Source organism: Podarcis liolepis, assembly GCF_965112155.1.
Source record: "Podarcis liolepis genome assembly, chromosome: 9".
Lineage (NCBI taxonomy): Eukaryota > Metazoa > Chordata > Lepidosauria > Squamata > Lacertidae > Podarcis > Podarcis liolepis.
In genome coordinates this window covers 50940168-50961023 of record NC_139564.1, presented here as the reverse complement: position 1 = coordinate 50961023, position 20856 = coordinate 50940168, and the positions used below count along the sequence as shown (strand labels likewise).

General features: G+C 41.5%; 2 protein-coding genes across 9 annotated transcripts in view; one reads left to right on the top strand and one right to left on the bottom strand.

Annotated features, from left to right (window-relative positions):
• ACSL1 (acyl-CoA synthetase long chain family member 1) overlaps positions 1 to 16518 on the top strand; it is a 106037-nt gene extending 89519 nt beyond the window's left edge. For all 8 annotated transcript variants that reach the window (XM_083459933.1, XM_083459929.1, XM_083459926.1 and 5 more), the window contains 10 exons: positions 1869 to 2003; positions 2231 to 2365; positions 3496 to 3591; positions 4461 to 4533; positions 7498 to 7586; positions 7936 to 8052; positions 10620 to 10763; positions 11459 to 11560; positions 12075 to 12146; positions 14055 to 16518. In XM_083459933.1, the coding sequence (XP_083316059.1) occupies positions 1869 to 2003; positions 2231 to 2365; positions 3496 to 3591; positions 4461 to 4533; positions 7498 to 7586; positions 7936 to 8052; positions 10620 to 10763; positions 11459 to 11560; positions 12075 to 12146; positions 14055 to 14195 (1104 nt within the window). In that variant the 3' untranslated portion in view covers positions 14196 to 16518. The remainder of the gene's footprint in view (positions 1 to 1868; positions 2004 to 2230; positions 2366 to 3495; positions 3592 to 4460; positions 4534 to 7497; positions 7587 to 7935; positions 8053 to 10619; positions 10764 to 11458; positions 11561 to 12074; positions 12147 to 14054) is intronic.
• Positions 1 to 20856, bottom strand: part of HELT (helt bHLH transcription factor) — a 130572-nt gene that overhangs the window by 109423 nt on the left and 293 nt on the right. The window lies entirely within an intron of this gene.

The following is a 20856-nucleotide window of genomic DNA, read 5'->3' as shown; positions in this document are numbered from 1 at the left end:
TCAACAAGTAAGTAAGCCTCTGTAGACCAAATGGGACTTTTAAAAATGTTTGAACTCTGAAAATTAGTGTAAATTTGCTTCCCTTCCCTGATCTGATCAAGATTTCTACTGCACTTCTAGTTTTAATAGTACAGCACAAATAGCTAAAAAATAGCAATAGTATGACACAAGTTGCTAAGAAAGTTTTCTAGATAGCCAAAACTACGTCACAGGAGAGCCTTTTATTTTCTTTCCAGATATTTCAAAAAACAAAGGCTTTAGTTGATATTTTTATTTCCACACAGTTTATTTTCCCAACTCACTTGCTATAGGTTGAGGGAGGATAGGTTGAGGGTTGTGCAGCCCCTCCTTCTTTCGAACTCGGGGGTGATTTATGGCAACAGCGGGTGAAAACTGCATCTCTCCCCCCTGGAGAGATGTTAGGGAGACTGATTTACTCCCCATAATCAGCCTCTAATTACCTCGTGCGGGCTGGATGGATTTTAATATCCGCCATCTTCCAAGGCGCCCCTAGCGGCACCCCCCAATAAGAAACTGATAATTAAAACAGATAAGAACTAAAAACAAACAAAGACACTCAGCTAAAACAACTGTAAGAGCATAAGAACCAAAAGACTCTCAGATAAAACAACTATAAGAGGCTGCAGAGTAGAAGCCTCTTAGAGGACACTCACAACATTAGAAACTGCTGTGCAAATATGGTTAAATCAGACAATTAAAACAATGTACAGCACTAAATTTAGAAACAGTGTACAACAATAAACTGTCCCAGGGAGTTGACCTTATATCCAATACAGAAAAGGCAAGCCAGGACTTTTGACTTACCTCTGGATGCGAACGGGATCCGTTCCGGAGCCCTGTTCGCATCCTGAGTAGAATGTAACACACGACTGCACATCTGCGGGTTGTGTTTCGCTGCTTCCGCGCATGTGCTGATGCCATTTTGAGCATCTGCACATGCGTGAGCAGCGAAACCTGGAAGTAATGCATTCCATTACTTCCGGGTCACCACAGAGCGTAACCTGAAAATGCTCAACCTGAAGCATATTTAACCCGAGGTATGACAGTAACTTCTTGTCTCTACTCAGAGTTCCCAAGTGTTAGAGAACCCAGGACCCACTTTTAACCCAAACATGCATTTGGAGACCCACCTCTTAACCTTTGACCATATAGTTGCATGGTGGTAGTGCTCCTGTTGCAAGCCACCTTGGATCCAGCCACAACCCTCGGGGGGGGGGTGAGAAGCACCACACTGTTCTGTGTATTTTAAGTGAGATTGTCTCATCCTCTGTATCTAATGCTTTCTGAATGCCTTCAGTGCATTCCAAAAGTTGAAACATACAGCTCTACTGTAGACCAGTGAAAAAAACGTTGGTGTGCCTGCTGATCTCTTTAGCCATATGTCTCCAGGCTAATTCGCCAAGCAAGATGTGTAATTCCTACAGCATTTACCCAGCAAGAAATTCAGCGAACTTGCTGACTGAGTTAAGGATGAGATTTACCAATCTTGGTGCTAGATTGTGAGGCAGGAAACACAGTATGAACCAGACTAGTCAAACATTTGCATGCTCATTGGCATTGGAGTGCAGAACATATTGAGGACCATAACTTTTGTTTTAGTTGGGAGTGAGAGGCAAAAATGATAGAAATAAGTTGCTTAGACAGCACTGTTTTTCTTGGTAAAGATACTTGGTCAGAGTCTAGCTATGGCTAAGCAGTTAAACTTGTGATATGCCAGAAGAGTGTAAAGAATGCTTTAAACTACACTTAGAAAATATGCAGAATGTCCCTACTTTTTAACTTGGGCAAATCTACTTGTCCAGCCAGGTGGGTTTGGTTTTAATAATCTATATGGTGTCATTCAACAGTGCGTGATTCTCTGCCATGGAGCTCGGATAGGATTTTTCCAGGGAGACATCAGGCTACTTATGGATGACTTAAAAACTTTGCAGCCTACAGTGTTTCCAGTTGTGCCAAGACTGCTGAACAGAATGTTTGATAAAGTAAGTCCACGAGCAATCGAATCCAGTCCGTGCTTTCCTTCTCACTCCCCTTACAAATTCAGAAGAGCACACTTTGCAGCTTGGTGAACCTGCCTGTAGCCATCAGGACGGACATCGCAAGCAAAGTTGCCTCTAGGATTTGCTCGGTGAACCTGTATCAATAAGCCAGTAAATGACCCATGCAATTTTTTGCTGCAAATATAATAAAAAATGGTCTCTCTTCTCAGATCTTTGGCCAAGCAAATACTTCATTTAAGCGGTGGATATTGGATTTTGCTTCCAAGAGGAAAGAAGCGGAACTTAGAAGTGGCATAATTAGAAATAACAGCCTGTGGGATAAAATGATTTTCCGTAAAATACAGGTAACTATACCCCTGCATTTTTAAAAATGAAAATAGTGTGCTCACAGGAGGGGGCAGAAGCAATTGGGTAATAATAATAATAATAATAATAATAATAATAATTTATTATTTGTACCCCGCCAGCCTCTGGGCGGCTTCCACAAAGACCAAAAATACACTAATATGTCATACATTAAAAACTTCCCTGAACAGGGCTGCCTTAAGATGTCTTATGAATGTCAGGTAGTTGTTTCTCTCTTTGACATCTGATGGAAGGGCGTTCCACAGGGTGGGTGCCACTACTGAGAAGGCCCTCTGCCTGGTTCCCTGTAGCTTTGCTTCTCGCAATGAGGGAACCGCCAGAAGGCCCTCGGCGCTGGACCTCAGCGTCCAGGCAGAACGATGGGAGTGGAGATGCTCCTTCAGGTATACTGGGCCGAGGCTGTTTAGGGCTTTAAAGGTCAACACCAACACTTTGAATTGTGCTCGGAAATGTACTGGGAGCCAATGTAGGTCTTTCAAGACCCGTGTTATGTGGTCTCGGCGGCCGTCCCCAGTCACCAGTCTAGCTGCTGCATTCTGGATTAGCTGTAGTTTCCGGGTTACCTTCAAAGGTAGCCCCACGTAGAGCGCATTGCAGTAGTCGAAGCGGGAGTACAAGTACACCCTGCATGGCAGAAACATCCACTTTCAAGAGGATGGCTTCAAACAATCCCAGTAAAGAGCCTTCCTCTTTTCCTGGCATAGAATTGCCAAATGGGGCCCACTTACACATTAATTTATTATGCAGTCATCCTACCCTCAGCTCCTTTGGAAGGAAGGGCAGGATATACTTTTAATAAATGTATTAAATAAATGAAAATTGCCTTCTACTGTACATGCATGTTTTTAGAATGGCCACTGATCTTCATTGCTATGTCATGGAACAATTCTAAATGGTGAATTAACAAGGCAGTCAGTGGTACAGTGAATACTGTTCTAAGGAATTATCTCTTTATTCACTTAACTCACATGTACATAGAAACAATCAATGGGATTTGCACATCTGAGTCACATTGAGATGTATATCCAAGTGCCACTCACCATAGCTTTTTCCTGGATACTACTGTTGGAATGAAAATAATTGTGGACACTCCCCTCCCCCTTTTCAGGCAAATCTGGGAGGAAAAGTCAGGCTAATGATAACAGGAGCAGCTCCTGTTTCTGCCAATGTACTGACCTTCCTACGAGCAGCTCTTGGTTGTCAGGTGAGTTTGGACTGTGACTGAACTGTAAATCTGCTCTACTTGTTATTTCGTAGTTTCCTTAAAGCATTTTTTTTTATGTCAAGAGTATAAACGCCATACTTTCCTCATAGTGTTAAAGTATAACCAAAAAGAGTAGAATCTTGAGTAGGGGAGAAGCTGGTGTGCAGGTTGCCTCACTCTAAGGATGTATTTGGGGGGTGGGATCACTTCTAGTAACATGTCATTAGATGTCTCACTACCAAAAACTAGCTCTCTTTTTGATAGCACGGTATTTCCATGAAGTGGACAGTAGTCCATGAAAACTTATGCCATAATAAATTGGTTTGTCGTAAGGTGACACAAGGCCACTTGTTGATTTTGCTGCAACAGACTTACATGCCTGTCCTTCTGAAAGCATTATGCCCATGAGTGGAAATATCCCATTCCCAATGCACACTTAAAAGAGAGAGATGTGCTTCCACAATTCAGTGTGTTTGGCCTGTAGGTATAATGTTAGGCTAGGGGCTGGATGCTAATATTTATTATTAAAACTGCAAGAATGTATTTCAGAAAACGTTCCAAATTGAAAGCAGATGGGATTTTGTTCAAATGTTATAATAAAAGCTATGAGACTTGTGATTACTCACTAAAGACAGTTCTGTAGGAATGGTTGCATATGTTGGAATTCTTACTGAAAATATTGGTAGTGCAGGAGGGTAGAGAGACCATGGGTGGCTTAGCAAAAATGAATCCTACATTCGTACAGGGTTTTTGTAAAAGCTTAGCCTGCATATTGCCTACAGTTCTGGTTTTTTTGTTTTAAAGGAACAACAGAATAGGAGAGGGGCTATAAAAGCTCCAGTGGCTAATTTCTATACTCTGTTTAACAGTTTTATGAAGGCTATGGACAGACAGAATGCACAGCTGGATGTTCCCTAACAGTACCTGGTGACTGGACCGCTGGTAGGGCTTCTGTGTTCTTTCTTGAAACGTTGTTAAAAAGATGGCATGGTAACTCAAGCATGAAGTGAGCCTTCCAAAGAAGTTTATGGATTGTTAGTGCAAGGAAAGGAAAACTGTATTGCTTCCAGTAGTGGTCCACATATCTGGTGTTCTGGAAATAAAGGGAGTCTTGCTGTTCTGCTCTGTGCAATCCCACAGAGGGTGGAGCTTTTCAATTTGCATTTCATTTCCATATTAGACTGGAATTGATAGTATATTCCATATATCTGGTGGAGATTAGCTGTGGAAGTTCATGATAGCAGAACCAGCCATCTTCATATTACTCCGTTCCTTGCTTGACTACATTGGCTGCCAATTAGTTTCCAGGCCCAGTTCAAAGTATTGTTTTAGACCTATAAAGCCTTAAATGGCTCAGGACCACAATACCTCAAGGACCACATCTCTCCATATGAACCTAACCCAGGCTTCCTCACCCTGGCCCTCCAGATGTTTTTGGCCTACAACTCCCATGATCCCTAGCTAGCAGGACCAGTGGTCAGGGATGATGGGAATTGTAGTCTCAAAACATCTGGAGGGCCAAGGCTGAGGAAGCCAGATCTACCCAGACCCTGAGATCATCCTCTGAGGTCCTTCTTCGTATGCTGCCTCCTTGAGAGGTCCGGAGGGTAGCAATGCAAGAAAAGGCCTTTTCTTCAGTGGCTCCCTGTTAGTGGAATGCTCTCCCCAAGGAGGTTCGGCTGGTGCCTTCATGATACACTTTTAGGCCCCAGACCTTTGGCTGATTAACATCCTATTCCTTTTTAAATGTGTTTGTGGGAAGGGGAGGGGTTTTATTTATTTGTTGTTTTTGTCCTTGTTTTCCAATGTATTTTGTGTTTTTTAAATCTTATATATTTATGTTGTTAACCACTCTGAGATCTACGGATGAAGTGCAGTATACTAATTTAATAAACAAAATAAAAATAAAATTTACGCACTAAGTACCAGCTTGCCTGGCTGCACTTGAACTCAAGTCGGGTTCCCACTGGTTATTTTGATAAGACCAGACGAACACAGTAGCTAATCACAGATCTAGCTACTTTAATGAAAGTAAGCCTTGGATGCAAATGCATACATGGAAAGCCCTGTGTAACGCAAATAAGGCATTGTGGTAACAAAGCACTGGGCATTACATACAGATACAGCAATGCCATCACTGAAGCAATATCATACAATGCAGTTTCCAGTGTATCATTTACCGTATTTTTCACTCTATAACACGCAGATTTTTTCTCCTAAAAAGGAAGGGGAAATGTCTGTGCGTGTTATGCAGCGAATGTGTGCTCCCTGGAGCCGAAAAATGAGGCAAAAATCAAACCACGCTTCAGGGAGAAGGGAAGCCTGAAGAGAGGAAGTGGTGGCTTTCCTGCATTCTGCCTCAGGGTCTTACTGCCCACCCTCCTCTGTTTCGTTGCTGTGTTTGCTCAAACGGAACAAAGAGCAGGGAAAGCCCCTCCCCTCCAGGCAAGTAGAGGGGAAAGCAGAGCGTCCCTCGTTCTATCCTCTCCCTGCTCCGGAGGGAACAATGTTTGTGAAGGGAGAGAGATTACAGGTTTGGCTTAAAATTCTGATTTGACTTCCTGCTTTTTGTTTTTGGAGACACACAGCATTCAAATATGCTTTCTTCCATTTAAAAGGATGAAATCCTTAAACAGTGTTTTGCCTGTAAATTCATGCGATCTGGAAGATTACAGTGTCTGTACCTCTTAAGGGATGGCAAAGCTTAGGTTTCGCTGCTAAATAGTTCTTAATGCAGTTAAAATGCTTTCTTCTGTCATGCTGGTGGGAGGGAGAGGGAGAGAGAGAGAGAGAGAGAGCACGCTGGCTGGCTTGTGTGGGTGGGTGGGGGAAAACTTTTGCCTTCCTTTCCTCACGTTATAGCCCTCTCCTGCATTCTTAGCCTTCTGTGTTTTTCCTTCCCTCCCCACTTAAAATGTGGTTACAAAGCATGGATCCACATGGATCCTCAGGATCTTTGCATTGGGTCACCCCAAATTCACCATCAGAGCACACAGCATGTCCATGGCTACAGCCTGCCCCCCCAAAATCACACACCCATTGTTGCCTGGGGCTGCAATGGTGCAAAAACGTGGTTACAAAGCATGGATCCACATGGATCCTCAGGATCTTTGCATTGGGTCAGCCAAAATTCACCATCAGAGCACATAGCATGTCCATGGCTACAGCCTGTCCCCCCCCCCCAAAAAAAAAAAATCACGCACCCACTGTTGCCTGGGGCTGCAATGGTGCAAAAACGTGGTTACAAAGCATGGATCCACATGGATCCTCAGGATCTTTGCATTGGGTCAGCCAAAATTCACCATCAGAGCACATAGCATGTCCATGGCTACAGCCTGTCCCCCCCCCCCAAAAAAAAAAAAATCACGCACCCACTGTTGCCTGGGGCTGCAATGGTGCAAAAATGTGGTTACAAAGCATGGATCCACAGGGATTCTCAGGATTTTTGCATTGGGTCACCCCAAATTCACCATCAGATCACATGTCTGTGGCCACAGCATGAAGCACAAAAATGATACGTCCACTGTTTCATTCAGAATATTTTTTCCCTTGTTTTCCTCCTCTAAAAACGATGTGCGTGTTATGGTCAGGTGCGTGTTATAGAGCGAAAAATACGGTAGGTCACATGGATCTCTCTCTATAGTCAATGACCATGAACAAATTTGGTATGTATGAGTTGACTCTAGAAGAGTTTCTTTTCATCAGTGTGATGGCTGGGAGCCTTAATACAACTTTAAAAAGCTGAGGTCAAAGTACCCTTTGAAACATTCAAAACTCAGGCTTGGGACCATGAGAAAACAATAAAGACTGCAGTCTGAATGACGCCACTTCTGCTTATGTAGAGCTACAGTTATAAAGCGAGTACTATTGCCGCATGCTTAAAGACATTATTTATCCAACAAATAGGTCACGTTGGTGCCCCAATGCCTTGCAACATTGTAAAGCTTGTTGACGTTGAAGAAATGAATTATTTTGCTGCCAAAGGAGAGGGTGAGGTAAGTAGCACTCTAAATCCAAGGAATGGACCTATGCCAGGAGTCCTACGTCTCAAATTGTACCCATTGTTTAAAAATAAATACAATCTATATCCAAAGAAACCATAAAAAACCTCATTCAGTTTAATGACCTCGGATTGTGATCTCGATCAATGCAGTTTGTCATACAGAGACAAATGCTCTGGTAATACCACTAAAGCATGAGATTAGAGAGAGCAGCTCTTGAGTGAGATGCACTGGCTACAGTAAATGAGCTTTACTCCCACTCCATCCTAACACTGAAGCACTTAATAGGACAAACCTGTCCTGCAGATTTTTTTTACAGAGCGTGTATTCCATTCTATTTCAGGTTTGCGTAAAAGGGCCAAATGTGTTCCTAGGCTATCTGAAGGAACCTGAAAAGACTGCAGAAGTTCTTGACAAAGATGGCTGGGTACACACCGGAGATATCGGGAAATGGTTACCAGTAAGTAAACCTGTGAATCGAGCATTTTGAGACATAAGAACAAATATCAAGATGGCTTGCCATTGCTTTAATTCCACAGATAGAGATGTCCAGTCTTTCCATTGCCCTACATATCTTCTTTCCTCTTTGCATTCTTTTTGAACTTCACATACTTTATCCTCCTTTAACAGTGTTTCAGGTTAGAATGGGAAAGAAAGGTACCAGAGGGCTGCTTCAGTCCTTTAATCAGAAACCAATTAAAATGCAAAAATTAATGCAAGTTAGTAAGAACGATGGATTGCTAATCCTACTCAGAGTAGACCCATTTAAGTTAATGGTCACAACTAATGTAGTCCATTGATGCTTTTGAATTATGGTACTGGAGGAGACTCTTGAGAGTCCAATGGACTGCAAGAAGATCAAACCTATCCATTCTTAAGGAAATCAGCCCTGAGTGCTCACTGGAAGGACAGATCCTGAAGCTGAGACTCCAATACTTTGGCCACCTTATGAGAAGAGAAGACTCCCTGGAAAAGACCCTGATGTTGGGAAAGATGGAGGGCACAAGGAGAAGGGGATGACAGAGGACGAGATGGTTGGACAGTGTTCTCGTAGCTATCAGCATGAGTTTGACCAAACTGGGGGAGCCAGTGGAAGACAGGAGTGCCTGGCGTGCTCTGATTCCATGGGGTCACAAAGAGTCGGACACGACTAAACGACAACACAATGTAATCCATTGATTTTTATGGGTCTGTTCCAAGTAGGACTTAGTGGAAAACAACCCAATGTTCTCTTAAGCTTCACTCACAAAAAAGTCTGTGTGATTTGATGCAGCATCATACTGCTAAGCCTTTAAAAGTAACTTAAGCATGTCCTTGTCTGCATGTGTAGATCAAATTGCCTGTTGTACAAGTGTCATCAAGATGGCAAGCCAAAGCACTGAATAATATGAAGTTAATTACAAAAAACAACAACCCAAGTTAATGACAGACACAGCATTCAGACTGGAGTAGTGACTACTTGGTTTAATTCTACAAGGGATGGAAAAGAGGGAAATAGTAAAATAAAGGGAACAGCAACAGATGCCAGAAATGTGAAGCTTCTAATTAGACAAGAGGAATCTGAGAATAAACAACACTGGTGACAGCAATGCACATTCTAGAAACAATGTCCCTTTTTTAATACTGAACTAGTTTCATTCAAGGAGGGACGCGGGTGGCGCTGTGGGTTAAAGCCACAGCGCCTAGGACTTGCCGATCACATGGTCGGCGGTTCGAATCCCCGCGGCGGGGTGCGCTCCCGTCGTTCAGTCCCAGCGCCTGCCAACCTAGCAGTTTGAAAGCACCTCCGGGTGCAAGTAGATAAATAGGGACCGCTTACCAGCAGGAAGGTTAACGGCGTTCCTTGTGCTGTGCTGGCTCGCCAGATGCAGCTTGTCACGCTGGCCACGTGACTCGGAAGTGTCTGCAGACAGCGCTGGCTCCCGGCCTATAGAGTGAGATGAGCGCACAACCCTAGAGTTTGGCAAGACTGGCCCGAATGGGCAGGGGTACCTTTACCTTTAGTTTCATTCTGACTTGAACGCAGACCATTTCTTCCAGCTACTATACTTACCTTAAGGGTCAGTCAACACCACCATCAGGATTGTGATATAGAAGCTGGCCTTTCAGTGGAGTTAAGACAATGCAAATTTCGTATTACCACAATTACTACATTTCTTTATGTTGGCATGCCATCTGCAGCTGTTAGACAACTAGTAGAAAGGCCCAGCTGTGGATCAATATATCAACAACATGAGGAATGGATGAATATGTCCATGGATTTAGCAGTGCAACCCTCTGATTACCTGCGACCTGTGGGGGCAGGAAGAGGTGGATCAGTCAAAGCAACTGCACCTCCAGGAGGTCCTGACTGCTACAGTGGATAAACTGCAGCAAATTGTTGTAATAGAGTGTGCTGCCACCAGAACACAGCTGCACAGTATACCTGAAAGGGTTCAAACTGCAAAGCTAAGTTGCATAGTATCTCTCCTGGGATACCAACCTTAATACATAGAATGCCAGGCATTTCAGACTCTTCCCCAAGACAGATGATTAAGCAGCCCAGAACATTTAGTACCCAGCCAACAAATGGAGGAGGGCGACAATATACCACTGTAGCAGCTGAGGCCTCTTTACCAGGAGAACCTGGGAATGCGTTCTAAGTAGTCTGAGGCATTCATCCCATCACTGTTGACAAAGTTGGGACAGTGTATTATGCAATGAATGTAAATGAATGAATCTTTGGTTGATTGATTTGACGTTTGTAACATGCTCATAGCTGATACATTAGAACTGTTTGTTCTAATGTAGGCATAAATCAGAGAGAGAGAGAGAGAGAGAGAGAGAGAGAGAGAGAGAGAGAGAGAGAGAGATCTAGTTGTTCCAGATGATTCAAAGATAATGAGCAAGGTCAAATGCTACTGTGAACTATTCCTTCTATTGAGTCTTCTGCTAGCACTTGTGTTATTGTCCATGGAGCAATGTGGTCCTGAATTCATTACGTGAACAGTTTTTAGGAGTAAGCTAACTATTATTATTGTGTTACAGAATGGTACACTGAAGATAATTGACAGAAAAAAACATATATTCAAACTTGCACAAGGAGAATATATTGCACCAGAAAAAATAGAGAATGTTTATATGAGGAGTGAGCCTGTTGCCCAGATATTTGTCTATGGTGAAAGTTTGCAGGTATGTTTACCTTCAATGTCTATTAGAAATAGCCTTCTAAATGGAGCATGTAAGCATAATTTTTTTTAGTAGTTAGTGGATTTTATTTACAGTTAGATAAAATGCTTACTTCTGGACAGGTTAGACTAGCAAAGAGCTGTTTGTAAAATATAAAAAGTGATATTGCTTATTTGGGAAAAGCCTATTTTTTAAAAGATATTTATTTCTGTGGTAGTACTAATGTGTACATTTAGGCTACCTGATACAAGCCAGGCTTGATGAATGTCTAATCTATGCCGGGAAACATTCTTCCATAAATGCTGAGTCTTAAATGTGAAGTCCTTAGAATTTTAGGGCAGATTTATTTAAATATTTACATCCCATTTTCAAACCTGCAATGAGACCTTTAAGAAGGGCAACCTAATTTGAGACCATCATAATGAGCTAAAAATGATGACCCAAACCTAATAACTCAGCACCAAGATTTAAACCTGCTGGAATAAAAATATTATGTTTTGTCATTGAAAGGCCAATCGAATCTCTTCATAGTGTCTTCTCCTACCTGCAGTGATGCAACAAACCCCTCAATAACATTGACAGTAGCATAGCTTGCTACTTGACTGTACTTTGCGGGGTGGAGGGTGGGGTTCTCAGAGAAACTTCTAAAATGAATTGTCAGTGGGCAGCTTCTAACAAGCTCCCTTACTTCTACTTAGGCTTTCCTAATAGGAATTGTAGTACCAGATCCAGACGTTTTGTGTAGCTGGGCCAAGAAAAAAGGACTGGGAGGCACCTATGAAGAACTATGCAGGAGCAAGGTAAGGGATTGGATCTGTGATTTAGAGAAGTCTTTTCTTCCCACCCTTTTCATAAGCTTCATCCAGGCATCCATTCTGCTCCTGAGACCACAGCGTGGCAGGTGAACGGGGGTTACACCTGCTAGCCTCATCACAATGTCTACACATCATTGCAGTCTGCTTTTGTGCTCTGGCTAGCATTGCCTAGAGGGTTGACTAGGGGTCAATGTGGCCCTCAGTCCACAAAAGCTTAGCCACCTCCGGTCTAAAGGATGTGGTGACTCTACTCATACGTTTCCCTCAAGCAACTGAGAGTCCTGGGTTACTGAAACATTCAGTCTCATGGGGGAGCCTATGCATGTACAGCTAGCTCCTCCCTTTTAGATCTTCAATGAACACATGCAGGTGAGGGGTGGATAAAGGTGGATAAATATTCACAATAAAACGTGCACTTTTGATAGGTGGTCCACAAATAGTTCAGAAATACTTTCTCTCAGTATTGTTCTATAACTCTTATTATTCTGAATCCCAATAGGACATCAAAAAATATATTCTGGAAGACCTGTTGAAAGTTGGAAAAGAGTTTGGCTTGAAGTCCTTTGAACAGGTGAGTATCTCTTTGAAGTTTCAACTATAATATTTGTACTTTGATTTCATATTAAACTGCTTTATTTGCATAGTTTTGCAGCTGGAAACTTTAACTGGTTCATTAGTGAATCAAAGCTCTATTTTTAGAACAAACTTGAATCTGTGGGGCTGATTTTTGAGAATACATCTTTTTTTTTTTCATAGATAATTTTTATTGATTTACATAAATCGAAATATAGAACAAACTATAGTATTCCACTTAGTGTTCACATATTTTACAAAAGTGACTTCCTTCAACCTTCCCACAAATCATCCGTATTGGTAGAAACCAGTAATTCCGCATTTCTTATTTTGTAGTGCCGTTAATCATTCTGATTCCTCTGTTTTGCTTTAGACAGTACCCTTTACTTCTTACAGAGCTCCCTTAAAACCCACTAGTGTTATCTGTCCATCGCTTAGGTTTCCCAGATATTCCGCAAAACTTTCCCAATCTTTTATAAACCTCTGGTCTTTTATATATCTAATTTTCCCTGTCATCTTATCCATCTCCACGTAGTCTAATAATTTTGATCTCCAATCCTCAATTGTCGGCAAACCCTCTAGTTTCCAGCTTTGAGCTAACAGGACCCTTGCTGCCGTTGTTGCGTACTGGAACAGCTTGTAATCTTTTCTTTTTATCTCCCTTCCTACCAATCCCAGCAGGAATGCCTCGGGTTTCTTAACAAAAGTATAGCTTACAATTTTCTTTATTTCATTATACACACTCTCCCAGAACCCTTTAACCTTTTGGCATTCCCACCACATATGGTAGAATGTCCCCTCTCTTTCCTTGCACTTCCAGCATTTGTTACAGGATCCGTACATTCTAGCTAGTTTGACGGGAGTCATATACCAACGGTAGAACATTTTCATTAAATTCTCCTTAAGTGTCACACAAGCCGTAAACTTAAGATGTTGTTTCCATAGTTTTTCCCACTCTTCGAAATAGATGTTACGGCCAAGATCTTTGGCCCAATGTGTCATTACCGACTTGACTTCCTCGTCAATTAGATTCCAGTCCAGTAACTGATTGTACATTTTAGACAAAGTTTTTGTATTGTTTTCCAAAATCTCAATTTGGAATCTGGAGTTTTTATCTGCATATCCTTTATCTTTGATATCTTTCCTAAACATATCATTTGTCTGGAAGTAGTGGAGCCAATCATAAACTTGGTCCTTGACCTGCTCATACGGCCTCATTTTCCACTTTCCTTCCTCTTTCATTAACAGTTGTTCATATGTGGCCCAGTTGGCCCTCATATTGATCTTTTTAACCGACATCTTAATTTCATCCCACTTTTACTGCAATAGGGACTAGAATAGAGGTGTCTTTCTCTTTCCCTCTTGAGTGTCAGTTATGTAATTTTATCACAAAGACAAAATAAACCTAATGCTGCAAACAAGTAATGAAAGCAGCTTTAAGATCAAAAGTTTAAAATATAAATTGACAAAATATAACCAACGGAATATGCCTAGCACTGTGTTTGTGTTTATCAATAATAAACCAAATGTTGTAATGTACAAATAGTAATAAATTCAAAGAAAATGCTATAATAACTGGATGTGTTTCAACCCAAGTGATCATCTTCAGTGGTACCACAAAATATTACAAAAATTTCAGCCTCATCAACCAGCATGCTTGTGAACAATATAAAATAATCTGCTAGGCATATTTTATTGGTTTATTTTTTTATTTTCTAACTTTTCCTTTAGTTTTCATTGTTAAATCCTACTTTGCAGAGTTATACTGCTGAGTATGCCTAACATAAATCACTTAGAACAAGCTGTTCTGAACATTATCTCATATATTTCAAAATGCCAATTTTGCTGTTAATACTAGTTAATGAAAAAAGTATGCAAAATCTGACTTCCTGTCTTATCTTTCCAGGTCAAAGGCATTACCCTTCACCCTGAAATGTTCTCTATCGAGAATGGCCTGCTAACGCCAACATTAAAGGCAAAGAGACCAGAGCTACGCAAATACTTCAAGTCCCAGATAGAAGAACTCTATGCCAATATACAAATGTAACTGAGGAAAACTGTTGGAGAGAATGGCATTTGCTATTGACCTTCATATCTCTAAATTGACTACAGCAAATATAGGGAAGGAAACAGTGCAATCATTAACTTGTACGCAAAGGGGTACTCGACATAGGAAAACTGAAGAAAATGGAACACTGCCTTACTGTCCACTTGTGTTGCAGACCATTTTTTATGGTGACATACAACTTCTTCAATGCGCCTTAAAACTGTAAATGGTATCTATGTGATTTGTAAGTTATTTAAGACTTCCTCAGCCAAAAATGTGACTCTCTCCAAGGCATGTAAAGGGATGTGTGTGTGTGTGTTGCTAGCACATTTTATTGTCTTTAGTATATTGTGCAGCTGGTGGTTTCTGCCCCATGGAGATTTTTAGTGCACATTGAGAAAGGCAGGTCCCTTAGGACGCTGGCAGAAACTTGGCTACTTTGGTTTCCTGTTGACTCCTTCGAAGCTTTTCTGGGTGTGTTTTATGCCCTAGGAATCTAGATGAAACTACCAATGCAATACATGTTGACTTCATGAGCTCCAGAGATGGTTGGGCCATTGCAACATCATGCTGTAGCATGCATGTGGTTGGAATTCCAGTGCTGGGGCTAACTGTCATGCTCATTCATTGTTGGCCACTAGATTGCCAGAGCAGGCTTAACCTTGGCCACTTTTAACTTGATTATCTTTGTGCAAAGTTGGCTTCTGCTTCACACTATTCTCACTTTCTGATCTCCAATATACAAAAAAACCAGAAACTGGGATGTGGTTTAACATGGGACATTCTTTCATTAGGCATGAAGTGGGGAAAGATATTTCAGTTACCATGTATCTGCACCTGTATTTCATTGGGTGGGGGGAATGAAATTGAGATGCCTTGTAATAATCCATGCTTGAGGGTTTTTCCACATAGCAAGTCATAAATTCCTGTTTAAATATATGTAAACAAGCACAATGAAGTTTGCACTAAAGATTGTGTAACTGTAATGCACTACTCAGTTGTATAATTTCATACATATGTACCCTAATTGCACAGCCAATACTCATAGAGTATTAAGTCACTTGTTACATTGGAGTTCGATTGTTTGCTTAGTGTTGGCTATTTCTATATTTTATAAACCAAAATTTCCAAAAACCAATGAAGGAAACCAAAATAAATATTTCTGCATTTAATTTGAGTAAACCTTTTTAAGAAATTGCATCAAATGTTCATAACAATGGGAACCACTGTCTGAAAAGTGTGGCATGGTAAAATGTAGTTTAAAAGAAACTGAGTATTACTAATTTATTTATGGGGTGAGGGGTGTTACTTGAAGTACTTAATCATGTTCCAAATGAAGCCAAAGAAAAAGAAATTGTAGGATCCTTAAAGTTGCTCTGCTGGATTTTCAACTCTTGCTTTCTCTCGCAGGAGTTCTCTGCAATTATGGTGAAACAATAAACACACAACTCTGTGTACATCTATTGCAGAGAGCTCTTTGCAAATTCAGAGTGCTCAGCCTGTTAATAATCATGGGCTATAGCTTACTACATGAACAAGAGGAAACCAGTAGCTCATAAGAGGAGCTTGCGGTACAGTTAACATCTGCAGTGGTCTGAAAAAAGCTTGTTAAGAACTTAAGAAAAGGGCTGCTGGATCAGACCAAAGGCTCATCTAATCCAGCGTCCTGTTTTCAGTAACCACCCAGATGCACTCAGGTCCTGCTTTCAGTTTCCCATAGGCAACCATGCATTTGAGCTTCCCAGCAACTGCCTTATTCAAAAGACTGCTCCTACAAAAATAACCTGAGGTCATACAATGGCTTTGTCCTTCCCCCCATTGCTGCTCCATTACCAAAACCCTTTGACTAGCGTGGGGTGTTTGTTTGTTTGTTTGTAGCTCTTATATCTGCAAAAAGTTTGGCTCCACAATTTAAAGCAGGGATGGGGAACTTAAGCCCCTCCATATGTTGGACTAAAACTCCCATTACCTGGCCATTCTGATGGGACCTGGAAGTCCAGCAACAGTTGTGAAGCCACCAGCTCCCCACCCCTGATTTAAAGAAATAAGTTCCCTACTTCACTCAGGCTGCAGCTTTATATCCCTATTGGACATGGATTTAGAAAACGCAGGATGTATCCTCAACTCTTTCCCTATTTGAATCAAAACTGTTAACTCTGGTGTCTTGTTTTGTAAGTTTTTAATGTATGTACTCTGTATTTGGAAGCTGTAAATTGCTCTGTAATATTCTGATACCTTAACAGTCTTTTGATACTCGCTTGCTTTGAGGAAGCGCCATCTATATTATAGTCCTGCTTACTGTAAATTATGTAAAATTTACAAACATTTCTGCTTCTTGTTTGACCAAAAGCACTTAGAAGAACATGGCCTTTATTACTATATTGGGTGTGTGTGGAACTGAAAATTAGATCACCTTTAAAAGCATACTCCTGATTCTTTCTAGTTCAAATGGTGGAATGGATGTCTTCTCTAACAAATTGTTTGTCTGATTAACTTGAAAAACAGTGACATGAGGTGTTACAGGCTAAGAAGTGCCAGGATCCTCCCTTTCCCCATTAAAGTGAAAAGAATAGAGCAGTACTCTGCTAATCTAAGATTAGTTGTGCTGCTTATGCCTTATCTTCACGCTTCAGGAACACATCTGTTGGCTCTTGGTCCACCCTACAGAGTACACCAAGTTCTACCTCACCCCACCCCTCTGTAATTACTTCTGCAATTCAACCACCATAAGTAAGTGTCTACTGCTGCCCTTTCACCTAGTTTGGCAAGAGACAGAAATATGCAATCTCGCTTTATCTTGACATCTCAGATGCTTGCAGAAACATGCCCACAGCATGCAGTAAAACTTTAGCAAAAGAGCTTGTTGTAGTTTAGAGTGTGTTGTAGTTGCTTCCAGATAAGCAGCCTGGCAACTCTGTAGGTGGTGGTAGTATTCTTAGCAAATACTCTGCACTGAATTTGGGGCACCTGGCAGATGAACTTGGTTTCAGAAACCTCTCATGGAGAGTGCAGCAAGCAGTTGAACCCACTGAGGAGGGCATCTTGTCAAAAGACCCTCCAAAATTGGGATATGCCCTTCTTGTGATGATGCCCACAAGAGAGAAGGCGAGCCATTTCCCTCAAAACATCTAAGGGGACCCTGAGGACAATTCTTTAAAATTAATCTAACCATGACATGGGTTCCCTATGTTTCTAAATCTTGAGGGATAGCAAAAGAAGCAGAATGCAGAAAGAATTAGGAATCCTACTTACACTTTAGATGAAGAAACTTTCTTGCTTTCTCAAAACATATTTGCTTTCTCAAAAACGACCACCACAAACTAACGACCACCTTTGCTCACCTCAACTATCCTCAAATAGTTGCTTCTCCCAAAGTTCTCAGCCAAGTCACTCAGCAGGGGGACGTGTTACAGCCGAAGACATGACACCATTGCTTTAGCTACCTTGCTTAACTATGGGCATGGCTCCCCTTAATATTCTTTTTTTTAAAAAAGTACCTTTAGTGAGTTAAGTGGTTTTATTTAATTTATTTTTAAAAGTTCTAGACCCCTTTTCATGCAGCACAGTGATTTTCTGGAAAGGACAGGAAACGCCACACACACACACTTTTCAGCATGGTGGGGTCACCAAGGGAAACACTTCTGGCCTAGACTACGGCCGCTGTTTCTCACTTAATAGTTAAAAATAACCCCTCTCAACACCCTGTAGTAATCTGTCCAGTATTATGATTGACAGGAGCAAGACTTCACTCTTAGACCTCCTCATCTGCCTGTTTCTTTCAGTTTCTGCCCAGTGTCTTCCACCAAGAAACAAACACCTTCCAATCCTGTCTGCATGGATGAAGTAAGACAAATCAATCACCTTTACAAAAGATGCACAGGCTGTCCTTTAGCTTCATAGCTCCTCCTCATTTCTCACTACACACAGGTAGGTAGCCGTGTTGGTCTGCCGTAGTCGAAACAAAATAAAAAAAATCCTTCCAGTAGCACCTTGGAGACCAACTATGTTTGTTGAAGTCTGAAGAAGTGTGCATGCACACAAAAGCTCATACCAATAACAAACTTAGTTGGTCTTTAAGGTGCTACTCGAAGGAATTTTTTTATTTTGTTTAACTACACACAGTGTATGTGTGCTAGGGCTTCCCGGTGAACATGTTGACAAGTCAGTGCCAGTTCAAATTAAAGGCTGGAGCTCTCTCCCATGCCCTTTTCTCTTTCATAATCTGTGTGTCCAAGGTGGGTGGGTATGTTCTCAGTAGCACCTGAAACATTATAAGCTTGGTGGTTAAGTCTAGAAGAATAGTTCAGCAAATAGTCAACACATGGTCTGGACTGCAGGAATTTAAATTGAGCTCTTTCTCCATTTGCATAGATATCTTTCATACCGCTGTAGTAAAGCTAGTGAAGTATCTTAGACTAATTGCACTGTCAGGTAAATTGCAATATCAAGTCAAGACTTGTTCAGAATAAGCTCCAATTAGTCTAACATGCATCACGTGTTTCACACTTTTGAGGGAGGGAGTAGTAACACACCACTCTTATTTAAATGTGGATATTTAATCATCTTATTAGCCTCAGCTGTACTGAGCAGGACATTCAGTAACCCTGATGGAAGCGGAACATGAAAGGCAGCACATAATATGCCAAATTCAGTGAAAAGAATATAGATTAAGGCTGAACTGAAGTGCCCTAGCATGGCTGTGATGGTAGTACTGAACTGTATTCTTCCATTCATAGAAAGTTCTTTGATCTGACAAAGAATTACCTTGAGTCATATCTGTGTCCTTTCATTAGTGGAAGAGTCTCTGGGCCAGTGAAGGCTTCTGTGAATAAAAAAGGGAGACAATTTTTTGCAAATTCACCTCTTTTACAATCTCCTGTTGTTCTGGGGGCCCCCAATCTTTCTGCAACAGATTTAGGAGGCTGTAAAGCAGGTGTGGGGAATCCTTAGCCTTCCAGTTGTTGCTGAACTACATCTCCCATAAGCCCCAGCAAGCATGGCCAATGGCCAGGGATGATAGTTGTTGTTCAACAGCATCTGGATGGCCAAAGGTTCCCCATGCCTGCTAGACAGGGAAGGAAAAGTCAGCAAAAAATACTTTACTCCCTTTCCATTAACAGAAGCCTTTGTCAGTACAGTGGGACCTTGGGTTAAGAACTTAATTCGTTCCGGAGGTCCGTTCTTAAGCTGAAACTGCTCTTAACCTGAAGCACCACTTTAACTAATGGGGCCTCCCTCTGCCGCTGCGCCGCCGGAGCACAATTTCTGTTCTCATTTTGAAGCAAAGTTCTTAACCCAAGGTACTATTTCTGGGTTAGTGGAGTCTGTAACCTGAAGTGTCTGTAACCTGAAGTATATGTAACCCGAGGTACCACTGTACAGTATTGTCCCAAGGCACTTCTTGCAGGATGTACAACGAACCCTCAGGTGTCCATTGATTTTGTTGCCAAGTACTTTGCGGATATAATCACTTGTGTCTCACTTGGAAGTCCAAGTTGACTGCACTGCAAATGTTGGGCATCTCCTTAATGTCATTTGGTCCTTTTTATTTGGATGGCTTTCTACTGAGACAGCCTGACATTATGGGCAGGTTGATCCAAGACATGTGGCCTATCACCTATATACTTGAGCCTTGCCCGTGATGACAATTAACAGCTACCATAGGGAGAGTGTGTGACTGCAAGTGTTGAGTGCCTCCTTGGAGCTCCAGGATGGTTTGTCACACTATTGACTTGTGCTGTATCTTATTTGTCCCTAGAGTCAAGGTTGTGGCTGGTCAGCTCCAGAAGCTTAAGGGGCAGTCATTTGTATCAATTTCAATGTGGTTTCAAGCCCAGGTTTGGAATTGAAACTGTCTTAATCTTGGTGGCCATGAAGCTCTTTAGGGGGGCGGGCTGAGGAACGTATCCCTGTTGCTTCTTACTAGATCTTTCAGTGGCCTTCAGAGATTGACCACAATATCATTCAGGATCACCTGTCTAGGATGAATGTGGGATGCACCATGCTTCAGCGGCTCTGCTGATGGGCAGACCATAGATGACGAACTATTGCTCTGCCTCACAGGTTTTCTGCTCTAGAGTTCTGTTTTATTTATCCCTGTGCTATCTAACAGCCACATGAATCCAATGGGTGAAAGAAGCAACATACAGATAACAAGCTCTGACTGAGGTGGGACATTGAAATCCAACACTGAGTTGGAATCAATGTTATTGATGGAGCAGAGAACATGTTTCTTATTTGAAACTGTTTGCAATGCATTCCCATGACTTTCTTAAAAAATAAAAATAAAACCCTCTCCTCCTTTACATTTGGCAGCTCCCTCATTGCGAGAAGTGAGGTTACAGGGAACCAGACAGAGCGCCTTCCCGGTAGTGGCGCCCACCTTGTGGAACACCGTCCCTTCAGATGTGAAGGAAATAAGCAGCTATCCTATCTTTAAAAGTCATCTGAAGCCAGCCCTGTTTAGGGAAGTTTTTAATATTTAATGCTGTATTGTTTTTAACACTTGGTTGGGAGCTGCTCAGAGTGGCTGGGGAAACTCAGCCAGATGGGTGGGGTATAAATAATAAATTATTATTTATTATTATTATTATCATTATTATTATTTATTTTACATTAACTGAAGATCAAAGAGCCATCTATGAATGGATGGATGCAAAGA